Source organism: Eleginops maclovinus, chromosome 11 (assembly GCF_036324505.1).
Source record: "Eleginops maclovinus isolate JMC-PN-2008 ecotype Puerto Natales chromosome 11, JC_Emac_rtc_rv5, whole genome shotgun sequence".
NCBI lineage: Eukaryota > Metazoa > Chordata > Actinopteri > Perciformes > Eleginopidae > Eleginops > Eleginops maclovinus.
Window position 1 is genome coordinate 20,170,262 of NC_086359.1, and position 24,156 is coordinate 20,194,417.

General features: G+C 39.4%; 1 protein-coding gene across 6 annotated transcripts in view; it reads right to left on the reverse strand.

Moving 5' to 3' along the window:
* Window positions 1-24,156, reverse strand: part of LOC134872225 (RIMS-binding protein 2-like) — a 65,653-nt gene that overhangs the window by 16,581 nt on the left and 24,916 nt on the right. For 5 of the 6 annotated variants that reach the window (XM_063895430.1, XM_063895429.1, XM_063895428.1 and 2 more), the window contains exons 4-18: window positions 23,241-23,369; window positions 21,814-21,990; window positions 19,482-19,685; window positions 10,518-10,685; window positions 9,245-9,328; window positions 8,518-8,607; window positions 8,214-8,336; window positions 8,029-8,133; window positions 7,765-7,815; window positions 6,713-6,733; window positions 5,513-5,693; window positions 3,966-4,165; window positions 2,147-2,253; window positions 1,946-2,055; window positions 988-1,860 (exon numbers count right to left, since the gene is read on the reverse strand). In XM_063895430.1, coding sequence (XP_063751500.1) covers window positions 988-1,860; window positions 1,946-2,055; window positions 2,147-2,253; window positions 3,966-4,165; window positions 5,513-5,693; window positions 6,713-6,733; window positions 7,765-7,815; window positions 8,029-8,133; window positions 8,214-8,336; window positions 8,518-8,607; window positions 9,245-9,328; window positions 10,518-10,685; window positions 19,482-19,685; window positions 21,814-21,990; window positions 23,241-23,369 — 2,623 coding nt within the window. The remainder of the gene's footprint in view (window positions 1-987; window positions 1,861-1,945; window positions 2,056-2,146; window positions 2,254-3,965; window positions 4,166-5,512; window positions 5,694-6,712; window positions 6,734-7,764; window positions 7,816-8,028; window positions 8,134-8,213; window positions 8,337-8,517; window positions 8,608-9,244; window positions 9,329-10,517; window positions 10,686-19,481; window positions 19,686-21,813; window positions 21,991-23,240; window positions 23,370-24,156) is intronic. The other variant, XM_063895426.1, reaches the window with a different exon arrangement.

Consider the following 24,156-nt stretch of genomic DNA (forward strand, 5'->3'; position numbering starts at 1 on the left):
AGTCTACCCTTTCATTTTTGTGCAATGCTTTGTTGGGAGTGTACGGAAATATTAAACATAATGATAAAGGGCACTTTGGGATAAACAAGTCCCTTTGAAGTAATGCATTCTGTGCCAAGATGCCGCTTAGTTAAAGAGAGGCGAGTCACAGCAGCATACAAGAGCAGCTCTCATGAATGAACTGAGGTCCTTGTGTGGGAGGTAGACAATCAACAAAAATACATCATCTGAATAGAGTGCTGCAGGGTGACGTTTTTTGTACAACATCCCCGAAGTTAGCAACCCACTTCACAAAAGGTCAATCGAATTTTTCGTTTCATATTGGACAATTACAGAAAACAAGATTTGTGTCAAACAAACCAACGTTTATGATACCTTCATGTTAAGTTGAGCAGTTAATATTCACATAAGAAGTCTAACGTTAGAGATAAAAACTAAACATTGGTGCATGTCTTCTATGTCAGCACCAGTGAGCTAAAGGCTCTTTAGCCACTAACAATATCCTCTTTTAACAGCTTCAAAATTCACCACACTGGTATTTACGGACATATTTTTAAATGTATAAGAAACCATCTTCATTTCACGAATCTAACTAAAAAACTATTTATATAAACACTAGAGGATATTTACAAAAATAAAGTGACTTTTTAGTGCATTTTAGCTAATATAAGTTTAGGATTTACTAATAATCTAATTATGTATGTCTGTGAATAGGTTTTTATAATAGAATCTTATTTTAAACACTTGTACTTGTTACTTAACATATTTCTAGCTATAGTATCAGGCTGTAGCTTTTATTCTTAAAAGATTATTTTCAGAAAATGTTTCATCTGCAGTCAACATTTGAGGCGGACAGGGCTTTACATGTTCTGCCCTTACTCTTGTCATACAGAAAACGTTGGTATGATTTAGTTTTTAAATGAAGAAATGTTGTTCACATGGTGTGTGTGTTAGGTAGGTGGCGTGAGAACATCTGATAATCCTGACCTGCCATCAGTGTGGTGAAGGTGATGGTGGCGCTTCTGTGTTCACGTCGCTCCACAGGTAACTCCCATGGCGTGCGGTGCGGCCGCGCCTCCACCTTGACAGTGTACTGCATGCTGGGCAGGAGGTTGTTGAGGCACAGCGAGCAGCAGCCAGCCTTCACCAGCTCACACTCCTCATCGTTCAAGGACACAATGTGCACATAGTTACTGTTGCTGGGCAGCCAGGACAGGTGGGAAGAGGTGGCGGTGATTCTCTCCACACGCAGCTGCGTGGGCGCCACACACACGTCCCGACCGACCAGCATGCTGCAGCGCATCTGGTCCGACGGGCCCTTCTCCGTCAGGCTCTGCACTGACACGCGGTAGGCCTTGAGGTTTATGTCCAGCCGCTCCAGCACTGCTTTGGTCTGGGCACCGAAGGGCACGTTGAGCCGCAGCTCCTGGTCCACAAACACATTATAGCTCCACACATTGCCCCACCCAGCCGGCACCAGGGGAGGGTCCCAGCCGATGATGATGCTCTTGGCAAGCTGCTTGATGAGGGTAAGCTTACGTGGGTAAGGCACAACGTCCACTCCCACCTCCTCCAAGTCCAGGTCCAGGCCGTTGGTGAGGGGGGCTGGGACAGCCAAGGCCGATGCTGAATCTGAGGGGGCTGAGGGGGGGGCCGAGGCAGTTGCCGAGGCAGCTGGGGCCCCGGTCCTGCCTATGTGGAGGTGATGCTGGTGGCTGGCACTGTGCAGGCTGCTGTCTAGCAGGGTGTTATGGGACATGTCCCCCGTCTCTGGGTGGTGAGTGCTCATGACGTCGTCGTCTGACACGCGTTCCACAAAGTTAGAGGGGACCAGCCCTCTCCGTCCGTCCATCAGCTCACCTGCAAGGAACCACATTAAACACTGAATAACCGGCCAAGACAGAAAATAAAAAATGTAGATGCAACACATTTACATCATATTTACCTTCATAGAAGCCGTCGTCGTCCATGTCTCCATACATGTAGATGTATTCTCCGGCCGTGAGTGGAAGCTCCACCTCGGGGTTGTCATTGGGGCCGTCATATGGATTATAGCTGCAGAAATTAAATTAACAAGGAAGTTACTTCTTTGTTTCACACGTTAGCAAACAGTGGAAACAGTGGGTCAGCTCATGATTCAGTTTACCTGTATCTTGCAATGAAGACCTGAAGTTTTGCTGCTCCTCTGCTGGTTATGTAAGGAGCCGGCGCCACGTCAATATCAAGCTCCTCCACTTCACTGGCGGTGTCAACCTGAGAACACCACGAAAAGAAGATGAACTTATGTGTTTCATTTCTTTTGATGAAACTGTTCGCTGGGCTCGCTTAGTATAAATCTGGAGTTGAAAAGTAAGTTTTTTATTTTGATAACACTATATTGAGTCTTGAGGGGCATGGGATTACTGTTGTTTCCGATAAATGTAATTATATTTGAGGACAAAAACCTTAGTCCCATGTGCCCAACAACAATAATATGACTTTAATAATAGCTGTTTGTCAGATAGTATAGGTCGGACATTCAACTGTGGAATTTATGAACTCATAACAAGTTATTACATGCATGCACACATATGCAAACAAGAACAATCATATGGATTTCATTTATTAAACATAATTCTAACATAGAATTTGACTTTTGATTAAAGCGGGTATGTCCGTTTCAGATATTAGGACTTTAAAACAATCAGATGTGTAGTTTTTGTCTATCACACCTAATATGCTCTTTAGACACAGATGGTAAATCCAACAGAAAATATATTATAGACAAGGTATTTCTCATATGGTGATGTAATATCAATAGAGTTTTGTGGAGAAACACCTTTATACCTGAAAATAGTTTCCATAAACAGTAGTTACACGCAGTACAACAGGGCTTGTATATTTATAGCTCCCTGGGAAAACCTTTTCAAGGATAATCACTTACAACCACTACTGTATAACCTTCATAATCCACAGCACCGAATGGATTATCTCACTAAATATGAGCTTTATTGAAATGTGGGCAGATGAGGATTGACTAGTTGAAAAGACCACCGACCTGTCTGTCATGCAGGACCAGACCATCAGAAAATAAGAAATCATGGCGGGTATTAATAACCTTATTCAGCTACAGGGTGTGCTCGCGTGAGATGACATGGAGGCTAAGGAGGGATTTGAAACCACTAAATCCACGCAATCAATGTGATCGTGCATTGCTTTTCATCTTGGTAATCTTGATGAGCATTCTGCATGACCTTACCCTACAAAAGCAGGCAGCTTTCAAATACAGTAGCCATCTTACTGGGGTTTCACACCGTTTCATAAAATGAGAGGTGAAATATATTCTTACTGTAAGTTTTGGCCAATATTGCTTTGCCTTGAGAGCCGCAACTATTTTGACTATAGGTTAATCATGAAATCTACGGCAGCTCCTTAAATATGTAGATTTCCTGCTTTTCTCCTCTTTATATCCTATTAATATCTTTGTGGTTTGGAGTGACAAAACTAGTCATTGAAAGACATCACATTGGACTTTTAAGAAACAGGAAGGGACTTTTTTCACTATTTTCTGACATTGTATAGAGCAAACAATCAATCAATTAATCTAGAAAGTAATTGGCAGACTAGTCGATAATCAGCCCTAAACGCCTCACTTGCAAACATTTTATTAAAAATTCAGATTCTTTGAGTGGTGCCACACAAGGATATTATAGTAAGTCTGTAGAATAAAGTGTGTTGGCTGGAACTTCCCTGTAGCACAACTATATTTCATTCAGAATGATATTATCACATATTTCGCCTTTACCAAATATTGATTTGCAATAGTCCATATTGCATTTACATTTTGATTAATTGGACAGCCCTATATTTCAGTATGAGCAATAAGACAGTGGCAGTATCTCCGTCTAAGGATTTAATTGAATACAAAAATAAAATGTTAGATGTCATCAAAAGTTGTTTGGTGCTTTTTGTAGGATGCACTGTACCTCGTGTGTTGGGCTGGATTTGTGCGGGCTGAGGTGCGTGTCAGACTTGGGGGTGAGGTGCGTGGTCTCTGACTTGCTGGAGGAAGACTTGCTGACACTGATGGTGGGCAGCTCTCGGTGCTTGGTGATGGGCGAGCGCTCCACCCTGGACAGCCCTGCAGCATGGGGGGTGGACCCGAGGCGCAGCGCAGCGGCCACATCTAGTACAAGAGGGAGAAGAGGATATACATAATCCAGCGACTTGAATAGACAGCGCCGGCCCTCTCACTAGTTACTCGTCCACGAGCGGCAAGGTGGGTCAGGTCACTCTGGTTGACATGCAGGAAGGCTCAAGGTTGAACCTGGCTGATTATACAGTGGAGGAGAAATCCCGCCTCCATCTGTCTGAGGTCAGAGGTCTCACTACCTTGTGTCACACCTGCTCTGTTAAGGGGCTTAACTGGGTCACTTCTCACCTCAGCACAAGAGCATGACCCACGTGCGCTGGTGAGCGTTACAGCCAGTGCTGGACTGTGACGGTGTGGTTGAGATGACAGGGGGAGAACATGCCGTGCTTTTTGTGACACATTTAGAATGAGTAACTGAGGCGGAGAGAATACCGAGTGGAGCATTTACCCTCAGGGCAGGAGAGAGTGTCACCTCCCTCGAGACTCCAGAAGGCTATCTCGCCCAGAGACACCATATCCCATGAGCCATCAGTGCAATCTAAAAACACATTAAAGAGTGTAAGGAAAGAGACGTTGGAGACATTGGTGGGATGGATACACTAAGAAATATATGGATGAGTTTTGCACTACAGTTTTGACATTTTTTGGGAAGTGTGGCTGGTATTACATCATAATAGATATTCTAAGAGGGAAGAGATATTTAAACTTTATTTCACAGCTGAGAATAAGCTCAGTTTCTATTTGTGATGAACACTGGTATTAGGATCATTTAAGGCATAATCCCATGTGACGTTACTGTTTGAAGGGAAACTACACATTTAACTAAACATCTTCCCTGTACTAAAATAATGTATCTCTGAGGAGAGTTTAAAAATGTATTTGGAGGACTTTCATACATTCTGTCTTTACATTACTGACAGTCTGTTGAGTTTCCTAAGACATGCCTTTTTACCGGGGGACAATTACCCTTTAAAATTAGATTTCCTTTGGAATTGAAAGAATCCAATAACACCAACAAAGAGTAAACACGATGACACTACAATTATGGTTTGACAATGTTGTAAACTATACCATTATCAGCCTGAATAAATGTGATCTGTGGCTCAGGTGCAAATGTTACTTCAAAAGCACATGCAAATTTACCAAAACTAATTCATTTTCAGCAGATATTTTTGCTTTTATGTAGTTACAGGCAAGCTCAAATTCTGAGTTTATTTTAAATAATCTAAAGCAAGAATATAATCAGAATATCCACCCTCTAATGTACAGCATATTATAGTAAGTAATCAATGGAGAACAAAAGGCCAGAGAAACTAATACTCTCTCTCTGTACAGCTTGAACCTTCACGTGTCAGTACAGGTCACAGAGGTGTGGCTCACCTCGCTCCGAAGTCAGGCCCACCCCGTTGGTCAGAACAGAGAGGCTGGAGTTGTTGAAGAGGCCAGCGCTGGCCAGGTCTGCCTTCGAAGCCTGCAGTCGGAATTTCTCCAACTCCTGGGACAGCAGGCCGAACTGTTCGCTCTGGCTGCGACATTTATCCTCCAGGTCTCGTACCTTGGACTGCAAATACAGCGTAAAAACCATTTACCAACGATGAACTTCAAATGGGAAAATCAATACATTTAAGGGCATGGTTGTGAAGAAATGTTAGTATTTACTAAACAAGTGGAACATAATATTCTTTCGTGCACATTTGATGTTACAAAGCTATGATTATTTTGGTAGATGGATCACAACAGACAGGATAACATTTATTTTTAATAAAATGCCGCTAATGTAAGACATTATTAATGCATTATAAAAATAAACACTGCAATATATTGTCACATTTGTTAGAAGCTTCAAACACAAAGGGCAGAGGAATACAGGTTTAATTGAAAAGGAAAAAAGGCGGGAAGTCTTTAGCTAAGATGGGGAAACAAGAATACATATCAGTTGGAGGGGAGGTGCATACTGAAGGTTGTGAGAAGTTATAGCTGCTGCTTCTGTTTTCATTCACGTTAACAAAGCCAGTTACAGCAGGGTTATTTGTCTCAGCTTCACTGAGTTTATATATGACGCTGATTTCACTTCAGGTTGCGGTGGCAGTTTCCTGGCAGCCTCATCTGACAGAAGCCTCTGCACGAAACCGAGTGCACAACATTTCCTGTTAGCTGTCACCTACGCAGAAGAACCTAGTGTGCAGTCAGTTGTTACGTAGCTAGGCTGAGCTCAAGTGGAACTGCAACACAGGGGGAAATCAAATCCTCAATTTAACTCCACTACAAACAGCCAAGTCCACTAAGAAGATCAAATAACAATTTGAACTTAAGAATAAATGTTCACTGTTATCTGTGAATTACCTTATTACCACACATGAGCAGTAAATGTGGCAACAAGAAGCATATATCAAAAATATAAAATAATAATTGTGCAGACAGTTATAACTGCATGGCTGCTTTTATTTAGGTGTATGAACGGAAATGGCAAATGGAAGGATTTAAATACACATATACTGTATGGGGTTTGGTTGTTCAATCTACAGGGGCAAGGGGAGGTTTTTAGGGCAAGAAGTAAGTCTTTTGGCCAAGCAACAGTACCTGCATGCAGTCCAGTGTACTCTGGTTAGCAAAAAGGTCACACAAAAAAGGAAAACAAAAGTAAACATGCTTGTGAAATAATAAATCCTAGAAAGAGAAAACATATTAAAAAGTAAATACACAGCAGTCTGAATCCAGGCTGGCAAGAAAATCCTGTATCGCTAGAGCAGCCAACGCCTGCCTTTGGAATGAACTAGGGTATTCTGTTAAATATTACAGCATGTACACAGTTCTTGAGAGGGAGTGAGACTTTCTCCTGTGATGCTTTGGGGTTTAAATAGCGACAGAAGGAGAGAGAAACAAAGCAAGAGGAAGGAAAGAATCATTAAAAAAAAAACAGGAGCAACTATACTCTACCAGCTCCCTCTGCAACACTAGCTGCGTCAACTCCTAAAATAAAACACACACTTCTTTTAGCAAAATGCAGTGTGGAGAACAGAGCACAGTATAGTTGCTAACTGGGGAGAACTTTTTGGTGCTTTGTTCATTATTTCAAATCAGCAGCCAATCACACAGACGGGGGACTTCCACTGTCATCAAATGTCTGCTTTCATTTTGAATTCACACACTGGGATCGAGTATAAGCGTCACACAGCGGTGGAGCAGACATCTGTTCAAACGGTTTTTCTGGGCCATGAGTGGAACAAAAATACGAGTATGAGTATTTTCTGCAACAGTTTCTCTGCCAGGTGTTCAGATAAGCAAACACGGTGCATGTTAATGCTGCCTCAGTGGAAGTGAGATGTCTTTTGTCTATTAAACCCGGGAAGATGATCGAATATTAATGTTTTCTTTTTGCTTGAGATAAGAAAGACCTTCTTCAATTATTAATTGAGACAGATATTCGCTACTGTACGAGACAGCCACTGAGGAGGTCTGAAACACACCACTCCTGTCTCAAATGTCGGGCTGTGTGAATTAAGCTCAACTCTTTTGTGTCTGCACCTTTACTTTTTGTTTTAGCAAGTCATTTTACGTTCTCAAGAGCAACTCAGAGCTTATAAATACACTACACTGTGTATGAATCATGTTTTGGTGTTACACAGACTTACCTCCAGCATCTGAACCACTCCTTCATGCTCCCTCTTGGCGTATAACTGAGCCTGAGGATAAATAAAAGGTGTTATAGTCCCTTCATTGTTGTTTGCTCATTCTGTAGCTCGGTTGACACTTTTAGTTTTATTGGTGCCCAAAGGTTGCCTCCTGCTGGCTGAAGCCAATCATTCCCCAAAATGAGCTGAAAGCTGCCTACGGGTTTGATTTTATCAAAAAAGTAAATAAAATGCATAAATTGAACACAAGGCTGTGCTTCTTACCCGCTGTAACCGTTTGATTTCATCCTGTTTGAACTTAAGGATAGCCAGTGCCTGCTCATGTTCCAATTCCAGCTGCTGCCTTCGCTCGGCGACCTCACGCATATGCTGTTTATAAAGAGATAAAATATCAGAAGGGTATTTTTTTTCAGCGGGGAGTAAAGGTGTATATCTGCGCCCAGCAGTACCTTTAGGACCTGCTCTAGGTTCTCCAGTTTGGCACGGAGTCTCTGGTTCTCCTCGAGAACTGAATTGTGTTGAGCGGTCACTTCAGAGAGATCTTCCCTCAGCTCCTCATTCTCAGCCCGAGTCTGACAAACAGGAGAGAGAACAATAACATCAGTATGATATTATTGTCATTGGTAACTTCCAAGTTATACTCTATAACTACTATGAAAAGCCTCTTTGAGTTTCAGAACTGTTGTTCCTTTCTCATAATGTCAATGCATCCGCAGATTTTTTAATTTCATTTTAAGAGCTTGTTCGAAGTACCTGGTCGAGCAGCAGTGCCTTCCTCCTGAGGAGATCTGCCTCCTCCTTTAGTCGCTCATTTTTGCCTCGCTCATCCTCAAGCTGGCTTTCCTGTTACCAAAACACAGGACAAAGTTCAGATGAAACGCAGACGAAAAGCGATGTCTTTAAACTCAGCCTTATGTCCACTATGATAGGACTGTGGCAATAAAACCCCATTTATTTCAAATTGTACACTTACCTTATTAGGCATGTATTTTTTCAGTTTGAGCCTATTATTTCTGCACATTTGCACATAAAGGTTCGACTACACTTCCATTTTCAGAACTATACTAGAGATTGTTTCTGACTTGTGTGGTCAGAACATTTTAAAATACTAACTTTAGAGTGATCTCCAAAAGTCAAAATATATTGAAAAGATTGATGTTATCATTTCCCAAAACACCATATTTTAACTTAACCAAACAACCTGGTCAATCTATATTAGTTGGCGGTTAATCGTTGTAAGAAAATTATATAATATAAAAATGTTATAAAAATGTAAACTGCTCTCCAACTTGCCACAGAAAGATAGGCACAAAATATTAGGGTTTAGGGTGATAACATCTCAAAATATGACGAGAGACATTGAAATCTTCATTCAAAACCTCGACTAGAAGCTTCTATCGCAAAAAGAATTGCAGAACTACACCTGGGTGATGCTCAGTGAGAAAGGAAAAGGAAATATTGGAGCAAGAAATCCTCTTACCAAATCCAGACATCTCTTCTGTCGCTTCTTTACTTCATGCTCAAGGTTTTCACATTCTTTTCTCTTCTTGCTCAGCTCACTTTCCTGAACCGACAATCACAACAAAGCATAGAGAGTTACTCTGAATCCTAATCTTTAAGGGTTGTAAATGGGAAAGATTCTCTAACAAAGAGCAGTAATGTAGAGTAAAACCACAAACAACAACATAGCATATGAAAGTATTTCTATTTCCGTTTGGAAATTCTGTTTACATTGGCTTTAGCTTCCATATTGACCTCTGAGACGATACCAATGAGGTATTACAAAGCTTAGCATGCTTTAATTATTCTAAATGCAGCTTACATGCCAGCACCAGCATAGAAGAAATCAGCTTATTTCAGACGGTCACCAGACCTCAAACCATTATTACAGCTGTGACTGTGTGCGGGGGGAGGGGGGAGCCTATAGATGGAACTACAGGCTAATTGCAGGCCAACGAGCAGCTCAGATCATGTCCCAGTGATGGCACAGGAGGACTCTAATGATAATTACACTGGAATCTGTGATCTGATTTGCTTGATTGTGCAACAGTCGCAGCTCTAAAAGCCTGAATAACATTTATCAAGCTGTTTTTCAGTCAAAGCAGGGCTGTGAAGCAAATGTACCAGCGTGGCGGCACTGATTGGAACTTTAATGTACTGCCAGCTGTTTCCCAATCACAGCTTCTCAACTGTTTAACTTAAGTTTTGGTTTTCAAGTTGTTCAGCTTCTCATAACTCAAAACCAGAAAATCTGCAGAATAATTAAGACATCTTATAATCAGCTGCTGTTCAAATTACTACTGATGCATCAGTACAAGCGCTGAGGGAAGTGCAGATATGACACAAATTGCAGTTATATTGCATGTGCGCCACTCATCCTGACAAAGACTGTCAACACAAAGCTGAGAGGGAATATGTTCCATTTAAGCCACAAGGCCCACTTGGAATCAACAACGGCAATGTGCTACTCTTCGGTTTCCAGGGGACAAGATCAAAATAATCCCAGCGTTGCATAACAAATCGGACTGTAGTTTCCTTCAGTGGCAGTCAGCTCAGCCACAGCACTGAATTCAAGCCTTAGTTTCACATGCAAAGCTAACAGTTAGATACATGCATTAAGGCACAATGTGCAGCCAGAGGAGTGAAGGACTGTAATAAAGGACTTCGTGGAGGAAAAGTCTGTTAAAAGCCAACAATAAGAATTGGTGCATTTGGTTGCAATATCATCCCAGTTTGGTGCTAAATGCTCTCACCAGAAACTGTAGGTGCTGGTCCTCTGTGTGCTCCTCCTGATGGGAGGGGGTCGGGCTAAGGCCCGTTTGGGGCGTTACTCGCAGCCCCGACTCCTCCTCCTCTCCGGGAGTCTTCTCACACCTGGATGGAGCTTCATCTAACACCACACATGGGGTCTCTCCTACAACCTGGTGAGGAAAAATCATCCAGTAAGTCACTTCATTCATTCATTCACAGCCATCACCTGTAAAGTCGAGAACCAAGGTATTAAAGAGGAACAATAATAATGATTGTTCAACGCATTCTCATTCAAGGGCTTGTATGACCTCTTTCTAATACGTATTTGTTGTGCGTTTTTCTTTGATTGTCCATCAACCAAAGCGATTAGTACGCCTGCACAACCCCCTGCAGGGCTGAACCTGCTAACGTAACAAAAGGACTTGGCTAAATTTACGAAAAAACGTTTTGGATTAAAATAGGTATACACACATGTAATTCTTGAAGTTTAGGCAAAAAAAAATGAACGAAAATGGCATTAAGGAAGTTACTCTACAAAGTAAACGCGTTTAAACTACTTGCTTAAGTAGTAACTAGGAAGTAAAACTTACAGAGCTTGGTTCTGATTAAAATACATACGTATTAATTACTTGCCTAAGTTTAGAAAATACTTATAATAAAACTACTTGGCTAGGTTTATGAAAAGATTGAGTTTTGGATACAAGTAAGTATGTTTCAACTACTTGCTTAAATGTAGGCAAGAAAACCACAGATTTCACAAAAAGATTGTAGTTCAAATAACTGGGGAAATGGCGCAACGCGAGTCACCTAACAAAGTAAACGTTAACCTCTGCTTTCCCCAGGGACACGAACAGTGGTCTCCTGGTCTTACTACGTGGGCTTTACTACTATATTTACTACAGAATGTTGCCTGTTGGGTTAGACACAAATATATTACATGGGTTGATTCCATATAAATATATTTTTGGGTCACATACAGTTGAAAATTCTGTACTATATGTAACTACGGTTACATATAGTACAGAAAAAAAAACTGTGTTACCGTCATTGGAGTATATTGCGCAGGTTAGTTACAGTACGCACACATTAATTACATAGGAAACATACAGTGTGAATAAATTACGTGGGTTGCTTGGATACAAATTAATTACGGGGTTATTTACGAACGGATTAATTACGTGGGTTATTTAAATACAAATAAATGATGTGGGTTACTTACAAATAATAAAGTATGACTCTTAGAGGGTATAACTACGAACACTGTACGAGAGCAACCTGGGTTGTTATACTGTACAGTAACACTCAGCATTAAAACCCCCATACTGAAGGATTAGCAGCAAGCCTCCTTCCCAGTTGTCCAACTACAATCAAAGAATAATCCGGGGGGAATCCCTGCAGCCTGCGACAGGACTCAAACACATTAGGAGGGAAGCCTGTTCTTTCTAATTAGGCAGAAGAGCAATGACCTGAAGGTTTCACAGTAGCTCTGTTCTCTGCTATTCATTTTTAAAAGTTGTATGATTTTGTCTTACTTGGATCCAGGTGGTGGACATGAGTTGACATTCGTCAGGGGTTAAGAGTCAGGAATCAGCATCTAATTTTAGAGCAAACCTACTTATGCTCAAAGTAGAACTGTGCTAGTGCAGCCAAAGCCATGACCCAATAACAGGATCAAGGGCGCTGTGCCACAAGCAGGGGATGGGACCTCTCCTTTACACCCTGTTTACTTTAACATTGTTAATCACTTAAAGACCTCTCCGTCCCGACTACAGAGTTTTCATGGAGATATGTACTTTCATTGTCAGTGTAACACTGAGTTGCTTTTAGTTTTTTCCCAACCATGATGTCAATTAGGGCCAGTAGTTCAATCCCCAGCCCCCACTGCAGTCAACATGTCCTTGGGCAAGATACTTAACCCCAAATTCCTCCGGTAGGCATGTCAACGCTTGTAAGTGTATGTATGAAAAGCATGAGCTAAATAACACGTAATGCAATAGAACAGAGAGTAAAAAAAGCAAATGATAACGGAATAAATGAGTGAGGTTAAACGCTACAGGAGCTTATCAATGGATAGTGGAGAGTAAAAAATAAATACAAATAAAAATATATATAACAATAAAAAAGAAGAAAAACCTAATTAAACAAAAGTATTGTATTTTGGGATATGGTAGCAGTTGCAATGCATCCTTGATATTTTAGAAAGAAATTATTCTGTTGAAAATAATTCCATTTACCAACTTTAATATGATGATAATACCATTGAAAGAAATAAAAATGGACCACTTATGAGTAGAGGGCAAACCAATTCCTGGTCTTTGGTTGCTATCAACTTAGGGGACAGCAATTAGCAACCCAAAATTAGTAAAGGTTAAATATGTGTTGCACTAGAGATTTTCAGAGAATATTGCTCTTACAGTCAGAACTGGAACTACACAACCAAAATGTGAAAGGGAGAGAACAGAAGCAACCATTAAACACAAACACACACACCTTGACTGGAATTTAAGCCCCCTTTCCAAGCCTCAAGGAACCTTCTCTTGGACATTCTGCCACCAACACCATCACCTTATTTTGATGTATATTCAATTATTTATTTTGCATTTTAATGGACCACAAGCTAGTTAAAGAACAACGCACTCAGCTCTTTTATCAGCACTGCGACCTAGTCACTTTAAGATGCAACTTCCCTTTTTTGTGTATTGTGTGTGAAGTGTATGTTGTAATTTGTATGGCCTGTGTTGTTTGATTTCCAGTGCCATAGACATATTTCCATTTTCTGTTTATTTATCTGACAAAGTACTCAGAATCAGAAATTCTGGATGAATTTTTGAGGGATCTCTGAAGAGCATGACAACAGCTGCACTAAAGCTATTTTGTACACCAGGAATCGGCATTGACTCTTACAGTTTCAAACTACCAAGAACTTCATATCTCATTTTAGCCCTGATTGGTGAGATATAATACTAAATAAAGGCAGATAAAATTCCCAGCCTCCTATAATTCTTACTTCTCTATTACAATAGTTGTACTTCTGGCAGCATGACCATCATTTGAAAGTGTTCCGGTCTCCACAAGATAAATATTTCTACGGATTCAGAAGATCCCTACAGGCAGTCCTTCTGACCCACAGTGACTGTTGAGCACCAAATGAGTGTCATGTCTGTGGCATTAAGCGAGTCAGTCCGCAGTTTATCTTTTGGCTAGGTGACCAGATGGTGTTAGTAGTGGTGACGAAAGGCCAGCAGGAGGCACTAATACCATTGGCCCCTGTACAAAAAAACAGTGCACAGCCATGAGGGCATTAAAAAAAAAACACTGCTGACTTTTCTGTTGCTAATTCCTTTTGGTGGTCACTAAGGTCCTGTCACATCCATCATACGTGCCAGGCAGTCCTGGCTGGTTGCCCATGTTTGTATTTCGGCAGTCGCAGTTAAACCTGTCTTCTTGGGATTCTTAATTAGCTTGTAGCATGTCACACCGATTGAGAGGGCTGGCTTAAGTGTGTAGAGTACACTGCAATAATCTGGCAGGCTTTTGCCGATGTAGTGACACAAAAGTGGTGGCCAAGGTAAAACCCAGCATCAATTTCAACAAACCTTTTGAGTAATTATTGTTCTACTTTTTGCAGCTCTTGTCTACGCCATTGCTCATGTCCTTTCCATATCGCTACAGAGCTATGAGATGTTCTTTTATACTCAGTGACAACATATTATAAGTATGACTTATATTCCTACTCGTTTACAAACGTTTAAAAATTAGCAATCCTTTTTGTAAAGGGAATGTTGCTTCACAAAGCAAATGTAATCAGGATTCAGGTGATGGGTGAACACAGGGCAAATATAACATAATGCCTCATTTATACAATATTAGGAGGAATAAAAGGAATTGTCATAGAGAGATTTAGGCTAGAGCTTTTATGAAAAAAGGTTTATGTGCCAACACAGCGACCTAACAAACTTAGTGTGACCTAAAAGGCACTTCAAATTCAAAAATGTAAGTAGTGCTGTGTTCTCTTTTTTCATTGGGACAATTATGATAAAAGGTCAAATAGAGCATCATCTGAAATACATAAGCTAACAGACCAGGTGTTAGAGGAGCAGTGCCCAAATTCATCTCAATTTGCAATTGTATAGATCCTTTTCTGGGGAGAACATAGTAAATATACAGGCATTCTGATGCTTTCTAAATTGTCTTTCCAATGAGTTCTCAATAAGTATTCAGTACAAAAAAAAATCACAATTGTTATGAAATAAAATCATCTATTTTGTATTTGACCATTTATTAGAAACAGCAAAGAAAGAGTCACTAGCTGTGTCAATCCTGCCAGCAAATAGAGACAAAGCCTATTAGCTTTCACTACGTTTATCAATCCAAGAATATTATATTTACATTAAAATGTGGGTGAAAAATTAAATCCTGTCAGAGCAGGATTACAATCATTCCCACAGGACAACTCAGTCTATAGACTAAACACTTAATAGATGTTGTCCAGTATATATGCAAGGCTTTTGTGCTTGCATTGTCCTTAAATAGTTCCAACCACTAAATATATAACCAGCTATAATACATTTATGAAAATAGAAGGATAAATATAAAGATTAATAATATCTGAACAGTCATTATAAAGGATATACCGTTGTTTAACTAAACATGTTTTAAAAAGGTGTGTATTTCTCTTTATGGTCTCATCTCTAACTATCTCATCAAGCCATCCATTCAAACATATTATGTAAGAGTAATCTGATATGTGAATGTATTTATTGTGTACATGTTGGTCTTACAATAAGTATGAATTATCAACTAACTAGTCGATGTCATGTGTGGTCGAATCAAAAAGATGCTACGATTAGCTCCAAATAATATATCTATACATCAGTTCCCGCTTTCACACACCGAGATATTGTTGACAATATCTGACCAGATGGTTGTTCTTTGTTTTACAGACAAGTATAAATAATGCCAATTTCTGCAGCATAGGGTATTTAAACATGCTCTGCAGACGCGTTTCACATTGTTGCTGAAGCCACTGGATCAAATTAAATTATGAATAATAGTAATAATAGTAATAATAGTAATAATAATAATAATAATAATAATAGTAATAATAACAATAGTAATAATAGTAATAATAACAATAGTAATAATAGTAATAATAATAACAATAATACTAATAATAATAATAGTAATAATAACAATAGTAATAATAATAGTAATAATAACAATAATAATAATAGTAATAATAATAACAATAATACTAATAATAATAATAATAGTAATAGTGATAATAGTAATAGTAATAATAATAATAATAGTAACAATAATAATAATAACAATAATAATAATAGTAATAATAATAACAATAATAATAGTAACAATAATAATAATAACAATAATAATAATAGTAATAATAATAACAATAATAATAACAATAATAATAATAATAATAATAATAATAATAATAATAATAATAGTAATAGTAATCTGGTAGGACAAAAGCTGCCTGCATGTGAAAATGTTCACATAGTACCTGAGTTGAGTACATCATGAGCTATCGTTAACTACACTGCAAACTGTCACTTAAATACAGATGTGATTATTCATTTGTTGAATTTTGGTGGCTCGTGTATGACATGTATGACATTACAAGAAGTGCATGTGATCTTTAAAATGCAACATGCCTGTACATCGAGTAAGTATAAATGTGAATGGCGGACATTTGCAGACTTTACTCTGCTATGTTTACTCTACTATTGATGATGCTATTTATTAATAGACCCTTAATGTTTTTTTTTTACCTTTTACACAACTGAGCTTTGGAAAATACTCAGTCACTTTACAAAAACATTGCACACAACAAACAAAGACGCAATGAAGTAAATTAGATTAAATACAAAGAATTTATAGAGCAGAAAGCATTATGAACTGGCGTAGTAACGATGCAGGGGGAGGGAGTTCCACAGCAAAGAGATTTAAGAGATGGCTTTTGAAGGCTTGTTTAAAGGATGTCGGTATCATTATGTATTTTATTTTCTTATCTGGGGAATTTTAAAATCTTAAATGTTCTCTTAAGGATGAATTTTTTCATCACAATTTTCCTCTTGGTATCTAGTATATTTTCATGATTTCTTTTTACTTTCTTTTCTATATTGACATTGAGTTCTTTTCCTCATTATACTTATATATACTTATACTGAGTTATTTAAGAGGTCGTTTGAATGAATGGAACTTGAAGAACAGTTCTCTCTTGCAGTAATGTTCTGCCCACATCCCATCACCTGATGGCTGATCTTTATTTGGTTGGTTTGACTGGTCATGGCATAAAGGAAAAAAATATCAGAATATAACAACGGAGAACACAAGCACTTCTTTATACTTCCAAAATACAGAAATCAGAAACGTCTTCTCCTGTTTCCATGCACTTTGCAAACGCAAATATGACATGATCAACTATACTTCCTTGCAAATGGAAATGTTTTGAAATGTTACGTCTGGCTTTTTAGTAACAGTAGAAAAAGAACTTCACATGTCACTCCCAAAGTAAATTGGACTTAGAGGGTTTGGCAAAACTAGTCAAAAAATTGTGCATTCACAAAACCTTTAATTATAACATACATGAAGTTAATACGGAAATCTTAAAGAATGTGTAAAGCTATGTGAGACATTATCAATTAATGGCTGGATGAAGGATGCAGTCGTGTCTAACATCTTCACAGGCAGTGTGTTACTGTAGCTCAGATTCTACATCAGATATTCCGGTAGCTGAGGCTCGCCTCTATGTGCCCTTTGCGTCACACAGCGAGGTGCCGTTGTGTACACCTCACACTGATGTGGTCCATGTATACTAGAGGATCAAGTACACCTTGGGCCCATGCGTACTAAAGCAGGGTCAGATCCCATTCAGCAGGCCCTGAATGCCATAAGCACATTGGTGTAATCCCTGCAGACTACTGAAACGGGTAACTGGATCACTTCTTTTAAAAGCACCTTAATGGATTGGCCTGGCCGTTGATTTTCTTTTTAATACGTAGCATATCGATGTCCACCAATCAAACGCTCTACCACCCTGTCACTACGTCCGCCCGTCTAAATTCTGCATCTGGAAGCTCCAAAATATGACAGTTATAAAACCGTGTTTCTGACAGGCTGCCCTTCAATAGGCCGAATGCATGTCGCTTCTTTCTCATTTGTAAGAAAGAAGCATGCCATTACAGACATGGCCGCAATTTGGCGGAGGATTTACTGAAATGAATAAAAAAACAGCAGCTATGAGACCTAGAAGAAAAATCCTGCAAAAAGCTGTAAGTTGTACTTGCATGTAACATAAGTGTTTTTATTATCTAACACATATGCAACGATCCCGATTTGTCATGTGACTGATTAGTTTTCAGTGTTAAGTCTGAACTTTGAGTCCTGCACGGCTTCAGGCTCACGTCCAAACAGGCACATACGAGGTTAGTAAAAGAGGACTACTGCTTGAAAAGAGATGACAAAACTCAGAAGATGACCTACCCCTTTGGTGTGATCTGTGGCAACGTCAAGGCGTCCCTTGGCCTGCTAGTTATCCAGAGCAGGGCGAGATAGCAAAGTCTTTAGTGCGACTGGAGTCTTACCTACCATCCAAAACCCTCTCACCGCTGCCACAGCAAGAGAGAGCGGATTACTGGACTGTACCATTCTGTTGTTAGAGGGGATTAGAGTTCACACAACATGGCCCCTTTCTGGGTGTGCGCGTCCCACAAACGGGGGAGATTACCACAATCGGCATTCTCATTTGAGCTTCACAGGCAGAGAATTTACCCTACTGCACAGGCAAGATATTTTTTTGATAGAGATGTATGCATTAAGTGATGAGGACTGATTCTAACGCACAGAAATGAGACCATTAGAATGTCACTATTTGAATGTTATGTCCCTGTTAGATGTCAGATGTTCAGTGGGGTGACAAACTCAATGTTACAATTATTGTAATGTCTTTCCTGCAACATGTAACACATTCACATATTTAAGGCATAGAGTATGTGCATTAACAACTTTTTGCCCCGGGACTGATCAGCACATCACTTCCCCAGTAAATGAATGTTTCGAAGAAGTGAACAGAGAGGAGATGAGTATTAAATGCAGAGGGAATGGTAGTGTGTGACTTCTGTATCTTTGATCAGGCCCAAGTTCAAGGCAGGGAATCATCTCATTATGGCTTGTGGCAGATTAGTATCGAGTCCAACGACAAGCCATTATGTAACACTGCGAACCAGCATGCATGCCAACGTAAATATACACTCGATATACACTCGACTTCAGAAAAAGGGGACACGTAATTCAGACTACACTGCAGTTCCAACGCCGTTTACAATCCTAGGCGTAAGAATGATCTGGTTGAGGTTTATTTAATAATGTGTTGCTTCGTCATCACACAGCAGTTTTTCTACCTTCACCCTGACTTCCTTTAGAGTATATGGATCATATTGGTGCTATAGTTTTCAAAAGAAATCCCTTCTACACAGCATCTAGGGCAGAATTTGCTGAGCCGTTGCTATTTTGATAGCATCTTAGGTATATTACACTTAAATATTAACAATGACACCCAGAATGCAACACAAACGTTGTATGTATATATAGAACTCTGCAGAATGTCTACTACAGCTTAGTTTATTCTTTTGTATGCATCTATTTCCATATTTGTTATTACGTGTAAAAGGGCCTGTAGTGGCTCTATATACAAGAAATAAATAGCAAATGTGCAACATCCAGAAATATCCAAGTTATCCTGCTGTTTTATGTATTGTATTCTTGTTAGAGATGTGTTATACAATGTCAGCATTGATACTTGGTTTGGTTGGAAGACATTAAAGGAATTATATCGTCTTCTATTGATGTCAGCATTTCTTAGTTTGCATATAGGCCCTCTTATTAAAACCCCTTCCAGCAACAGGGGTCATCGTAGCTTTAATGTGAGGGCGAGCCTTTACCTTATCTTCCTCCCCTTCCTTGTTCTCTTCCTCCTCTTCTTCCTGGATTTTCCCACATTTTCCCGGGCCACCGAGGTCAGGACTGTGGTCGTGCTGCTGCCCGGATGATGTGACTGACAGCTGCCTCTGGAGCCGTAGCACCTCCCTCTGAGACTCCCTGAGAAGCCTCTCGAATTCCACTCGGCCAGATGGAAGAGGGGAGCCCTACACAGACACAGTGGGATGCATCAAAGACAGACAGCAACGTCGTCAAGTCATCAAAAATATTGGTACTGCAGCATCCAGACAAAGACCACCAGATTCAGGGACTATTTATTCCCCAGACCATTAGACTGTTAAACTCCTGAGCTCTTTGAAACATGCTGTTGGTTTATAACACAGTTTATTTATACATCCTTTTTATTCCACATATCTACATATTTATATAAATGTATAACAGCAACCAGTATTTATTCAACTCTACAGTATCTGATTTTACAGTTTGTTCTATTAACATAGCCTTTAGTTAGAGCTGGCATTTTATTTTATTTCTATTTCTATTTCACACACCATCTTGTCTTCTCATTTTTCTGTAATTCTTTCGTTTACAATGTTGCTGTTTTTTTAATCATCTGTAAAGCCCAGTGAGACAAACGTTTTTTTTTGGTATTGGGCTACACAACCAAACTTTGATTGGATTCTATCGTAGTACACCATATGTTGTAAATATTTTTCTTATTCATGCTACTTGCTTGCACCATGATGTCTGTTGCACTCTTTTATTTATTTTGTTGGTTTTGTTAAGTAGTTAAGACTATTTTTCTTGCAATTAACAACTGATTGCACAACACTAAGATTGTGTTTAATAAATATATAGAGAGATATAACATAGCTATAAAGAAGCAGTAAAACGGATTCTAGGTCATAGTCTTCATCTCATACGGACTTTATCTAAATGTTAAAGATAGAAAGATAGAATCAGAGGATGAAACCCTCTTTATTAATCACATACATGCACACAGCAGAGCACACGCAGTGAAATTGGTCCTCTGCATTTAACCCATCCTACTGCTAGGAGCAGTGGGCAGCTATTGTGTTCCCTCTGAAGTTGAGAATACTCCTTCATCCGCCTTTCCCATCATCCTCATCACGTGGTGAGAAACCTGGGCCATCCTATACAGACACTCTCACTAGATCAATAGCCAGCTGACCCTGGAAGACCCTGCATTATGAAACCCAGCAGATGTTCACATTCAGGAGAATGAGCTCTTAAGTCACTGGAGCAGTAATTAAAAACAGGCACTTAGAAAGGCAGCCTATTCCTGCACTGTCATCGAGTCATCCGCAGTGACGCAGCCTCAGTAATACGGGCTTAGGAGGGAGTTAGGAGGAACAGGAGTACCTGTGGTGTCCAGCAGAGGGGGAGCTTGTGGCAGGGATGAGGAGTGGGGTAAATGAAAGAGGCAAAAAAAACTTGGAAGATCCATAAAGATCCATAAAGATCCATAAAGTCATTATTTTCATGATTGTGCTTCAGCTTTATTTATGTATACATAAATAAAGCTGAAGCACAATCATGAAAATAATCATTATGATTACCTAATGATTATTTAATTTTGGATTCATCTGCAGAGGAATTCTTCCTCCACCACTGGAGTAAAATACACGCTGCACAAATGCAATTAAAAGTCCTGCATTGAAATGTTACTAAAGGAAAAGTATGTGAGTATATTCAGGAACATGTGTCAAAAGTATCCAATGAGGATACAAATCCTCTGTGATTGCTTAACTATTAAATATAATAGTATTACAATTGAATGATATGACTTTATGTAAAAGGCAGGAGTTTACTCTCTTTTCTGTTGTGATTACTTAATGATTATTTTTATTTTGGATTCATCTGCAGATTTTTCCCCCCATTAATATATTGATTGTTTGTAAAAAAGTAAACACAAATGACACAGCCCCCCAAAAATGTTTGTTTTGTCCAACCAATAGTACAAACCTTAACATAATTAAAAATAAAAGTTTAAATTATGAACATGTTGTAACGCGATATGTTCTTTTGTTTGAAAAATGACATGGTATATGTTTCTATGCAAACATTTAAATGTGTTTAGTAACTAAAACTGTGAGATAAATTTGGAGTAAAAGTAAAAGTACCTCAAAGTTGAACTTTAGTAAGGTTAATGTACTTAGATACACTCCACCTCTCTCTCTATATATATATATATATCGCATTTTCGATACAAATGTGCAGCCCCAAGTGCTTCACATAAAAAAGGAGAGCATCTGTCTTGACCATGAGTCCAAATCTGTGAGCCCAGTTAAAGAGGAGCTGTGTGATGAATACCTTGGTGGTGCCCAGCCGTGACTCCAGCTCTCTGCATTCCTCCTGCAGGGCGGCGATCTCTTTGTCCTTAGACAGCAGAGCGTCGGCATGCTGGGCAAGATCCCGGGCTCGCTGACGGGCGAACGCCCTCTTGTACTGTTCTACTGACCCGGGTCTCATCAGCGACGGGGAGTTCACCTGGACAAGGACAAATGTCTTGTCAATCACCAGAAATGATTTCCTACAGGAAGTCAATTTTCCTCTTTGGAAGGCAGTTCATAATTTTACTCACAATATATCTGGTATTGGCAGGTGGTATAGCTGGAGCAGAGCTATTTGTATGATCCTGAATAATGGAGGAGTTTCAACCACTGTAGGTATTTTACTATCTCTGGGTAAGTCTCTCATACAAGCTAACTTTGAAGGTAGTCGAGCCTCACAAGCCTTTCTTTCTTTTGGGTGTATGTTTATCAGAGCTGCATTGCTGTGCCCTTCAGTGAGCAGCAGGAGGTGAGCGGGGGAGGGGAGAGATTCCCTCCTCAGTCTGGTGAACAGGTGCAATGTGAACACACACTAGCTAGTGACCGAAGCATCCAAAACAGAGAGGTAGCCACTACTGCTCTTCAGGAGAGATAGAGTAAGTTATTCAAATTAAAAAAGACATTCAACTTCAAAGAGCAATACCTCGCATACTGTACCTTCAGCCTATCAATAGAATAGTGTTGCAGTTTCTATTTAATTATGGTATAGCACATTATTACAAATTATCAACTTAAGAACCCAATTTCACCAACAATTTGAGCTGCGGAAAGGTACATTATACGCCACTCAACTTGCACAAATAAATGTTTCATGATTCATATAAAACATTTCTATCCTCGACCACTGTGTGATCTTTAGAATGCTGTGTGTAATCTTTGCTATTCCTTTTGCTGCATCTCTCTTGCAGTGCTATAAACCGAAGAGATGTGATATTTAAGAGAATAAGGCTCCAGCATAAGGGGAATTTAAACAAAAAAAGGTTGAATTGTTGCAAATAAAGATAATCTTTCGGTGGCTTAAGAACAAAAAAGTTAATTGCATTAAGATAATTAAGCTCAAATACCAAGACTTTGTTAAACGACTGGAATTACTATTTGCATATACTGAAAATTCAAAATTTCAGCCCCTGATTGATATTATCTCAGGAAACTTCTTAGTTCTTCCATCCTCTCTAGTGATGCATTCAATATTTAATTGAGAGCTGGTATTTTTTCAACAAGGCTCCCATTCATCACATGCTGAACTATTCCATTCAACTCATTATCGGACATTATGGCGATGTGGTGATTTGGAGGGTGCTGCTTGATAATGAGTCCCTCCACAGCATTTGGTTCACAGTAGGGGCAAAGGGTGGGAGAAGCATTTCACAGTGAGGCTGTAAGATGTATTTAATCTGTGCCATATACCACTCTGAGGTTGGCCTCCTGCAGTTTGCGGGCTCTCTCTTCCAGCCTCTTAGCGAGAACAGACAGCTCAGTGTTCTTCCTCCTCAGCCGCCTGACCTTCTCCTCCGTCTCTGGGGCACTGCTCTTCCGCTGAAAAAACAGGAAACAAATAGCATCATCAGACAAGGCCTGCAGCAAAAATGAACACCTAAGCATGAAAGTCACAATTTTCTCATTTTTGCTTATTGCTGAACAATAGTTTTAGATTAAGTGCAGAGCTGGGATGGTTGCTTTAAAAATGTTTACCCTAACGATCCTTAATTATACGTTAACCACATATAATCAGGGAAATCACAATATAAAAGTAATGCAACCTGATTCATTTCATTTACAAAACCTGCAAATTAAATACAATTCAGCATACAGAGTATTTTTGTTCAAAGAGGACATATTCAGCCCATTTTCAGGTTTCATATTTTTATTTTTCGCCTCTACTGTGACATGCTTTAATGTTCTAAAAGGTCCCCTCTTTTCACTTGTCAGAACAATGTGTTGGAGCGCTAGCCAATAGAAGCGTTAGTGTTGCATAGTGATCTCACTATGTTACGGAAGTAAACAAAGGACTACAATCTGCTCCTTTCGGGACAGAAACTCCCTCTGGAGGGAACTCTGGGATTCCAGTCTTTGCAGACCATTTACATGCTCACTACAGGGAATAGAAGGGAAATCCCTGAAAAGCATAGTAGGGCACCTTCAAAAAATCCGATATGCACCTACTGCATTAAAAATATATATATATTTAAAAAGTAGAAGAATGAGAGTAGACTAAATTGGATGTTTACTCTTTCGATAATCATAGTCATTAACAGCGGGATGGCACTGCTTTCACTGACCGGTATTTTTATTTCCCTTTGTCCTTAAAACCCAAAATGATAGC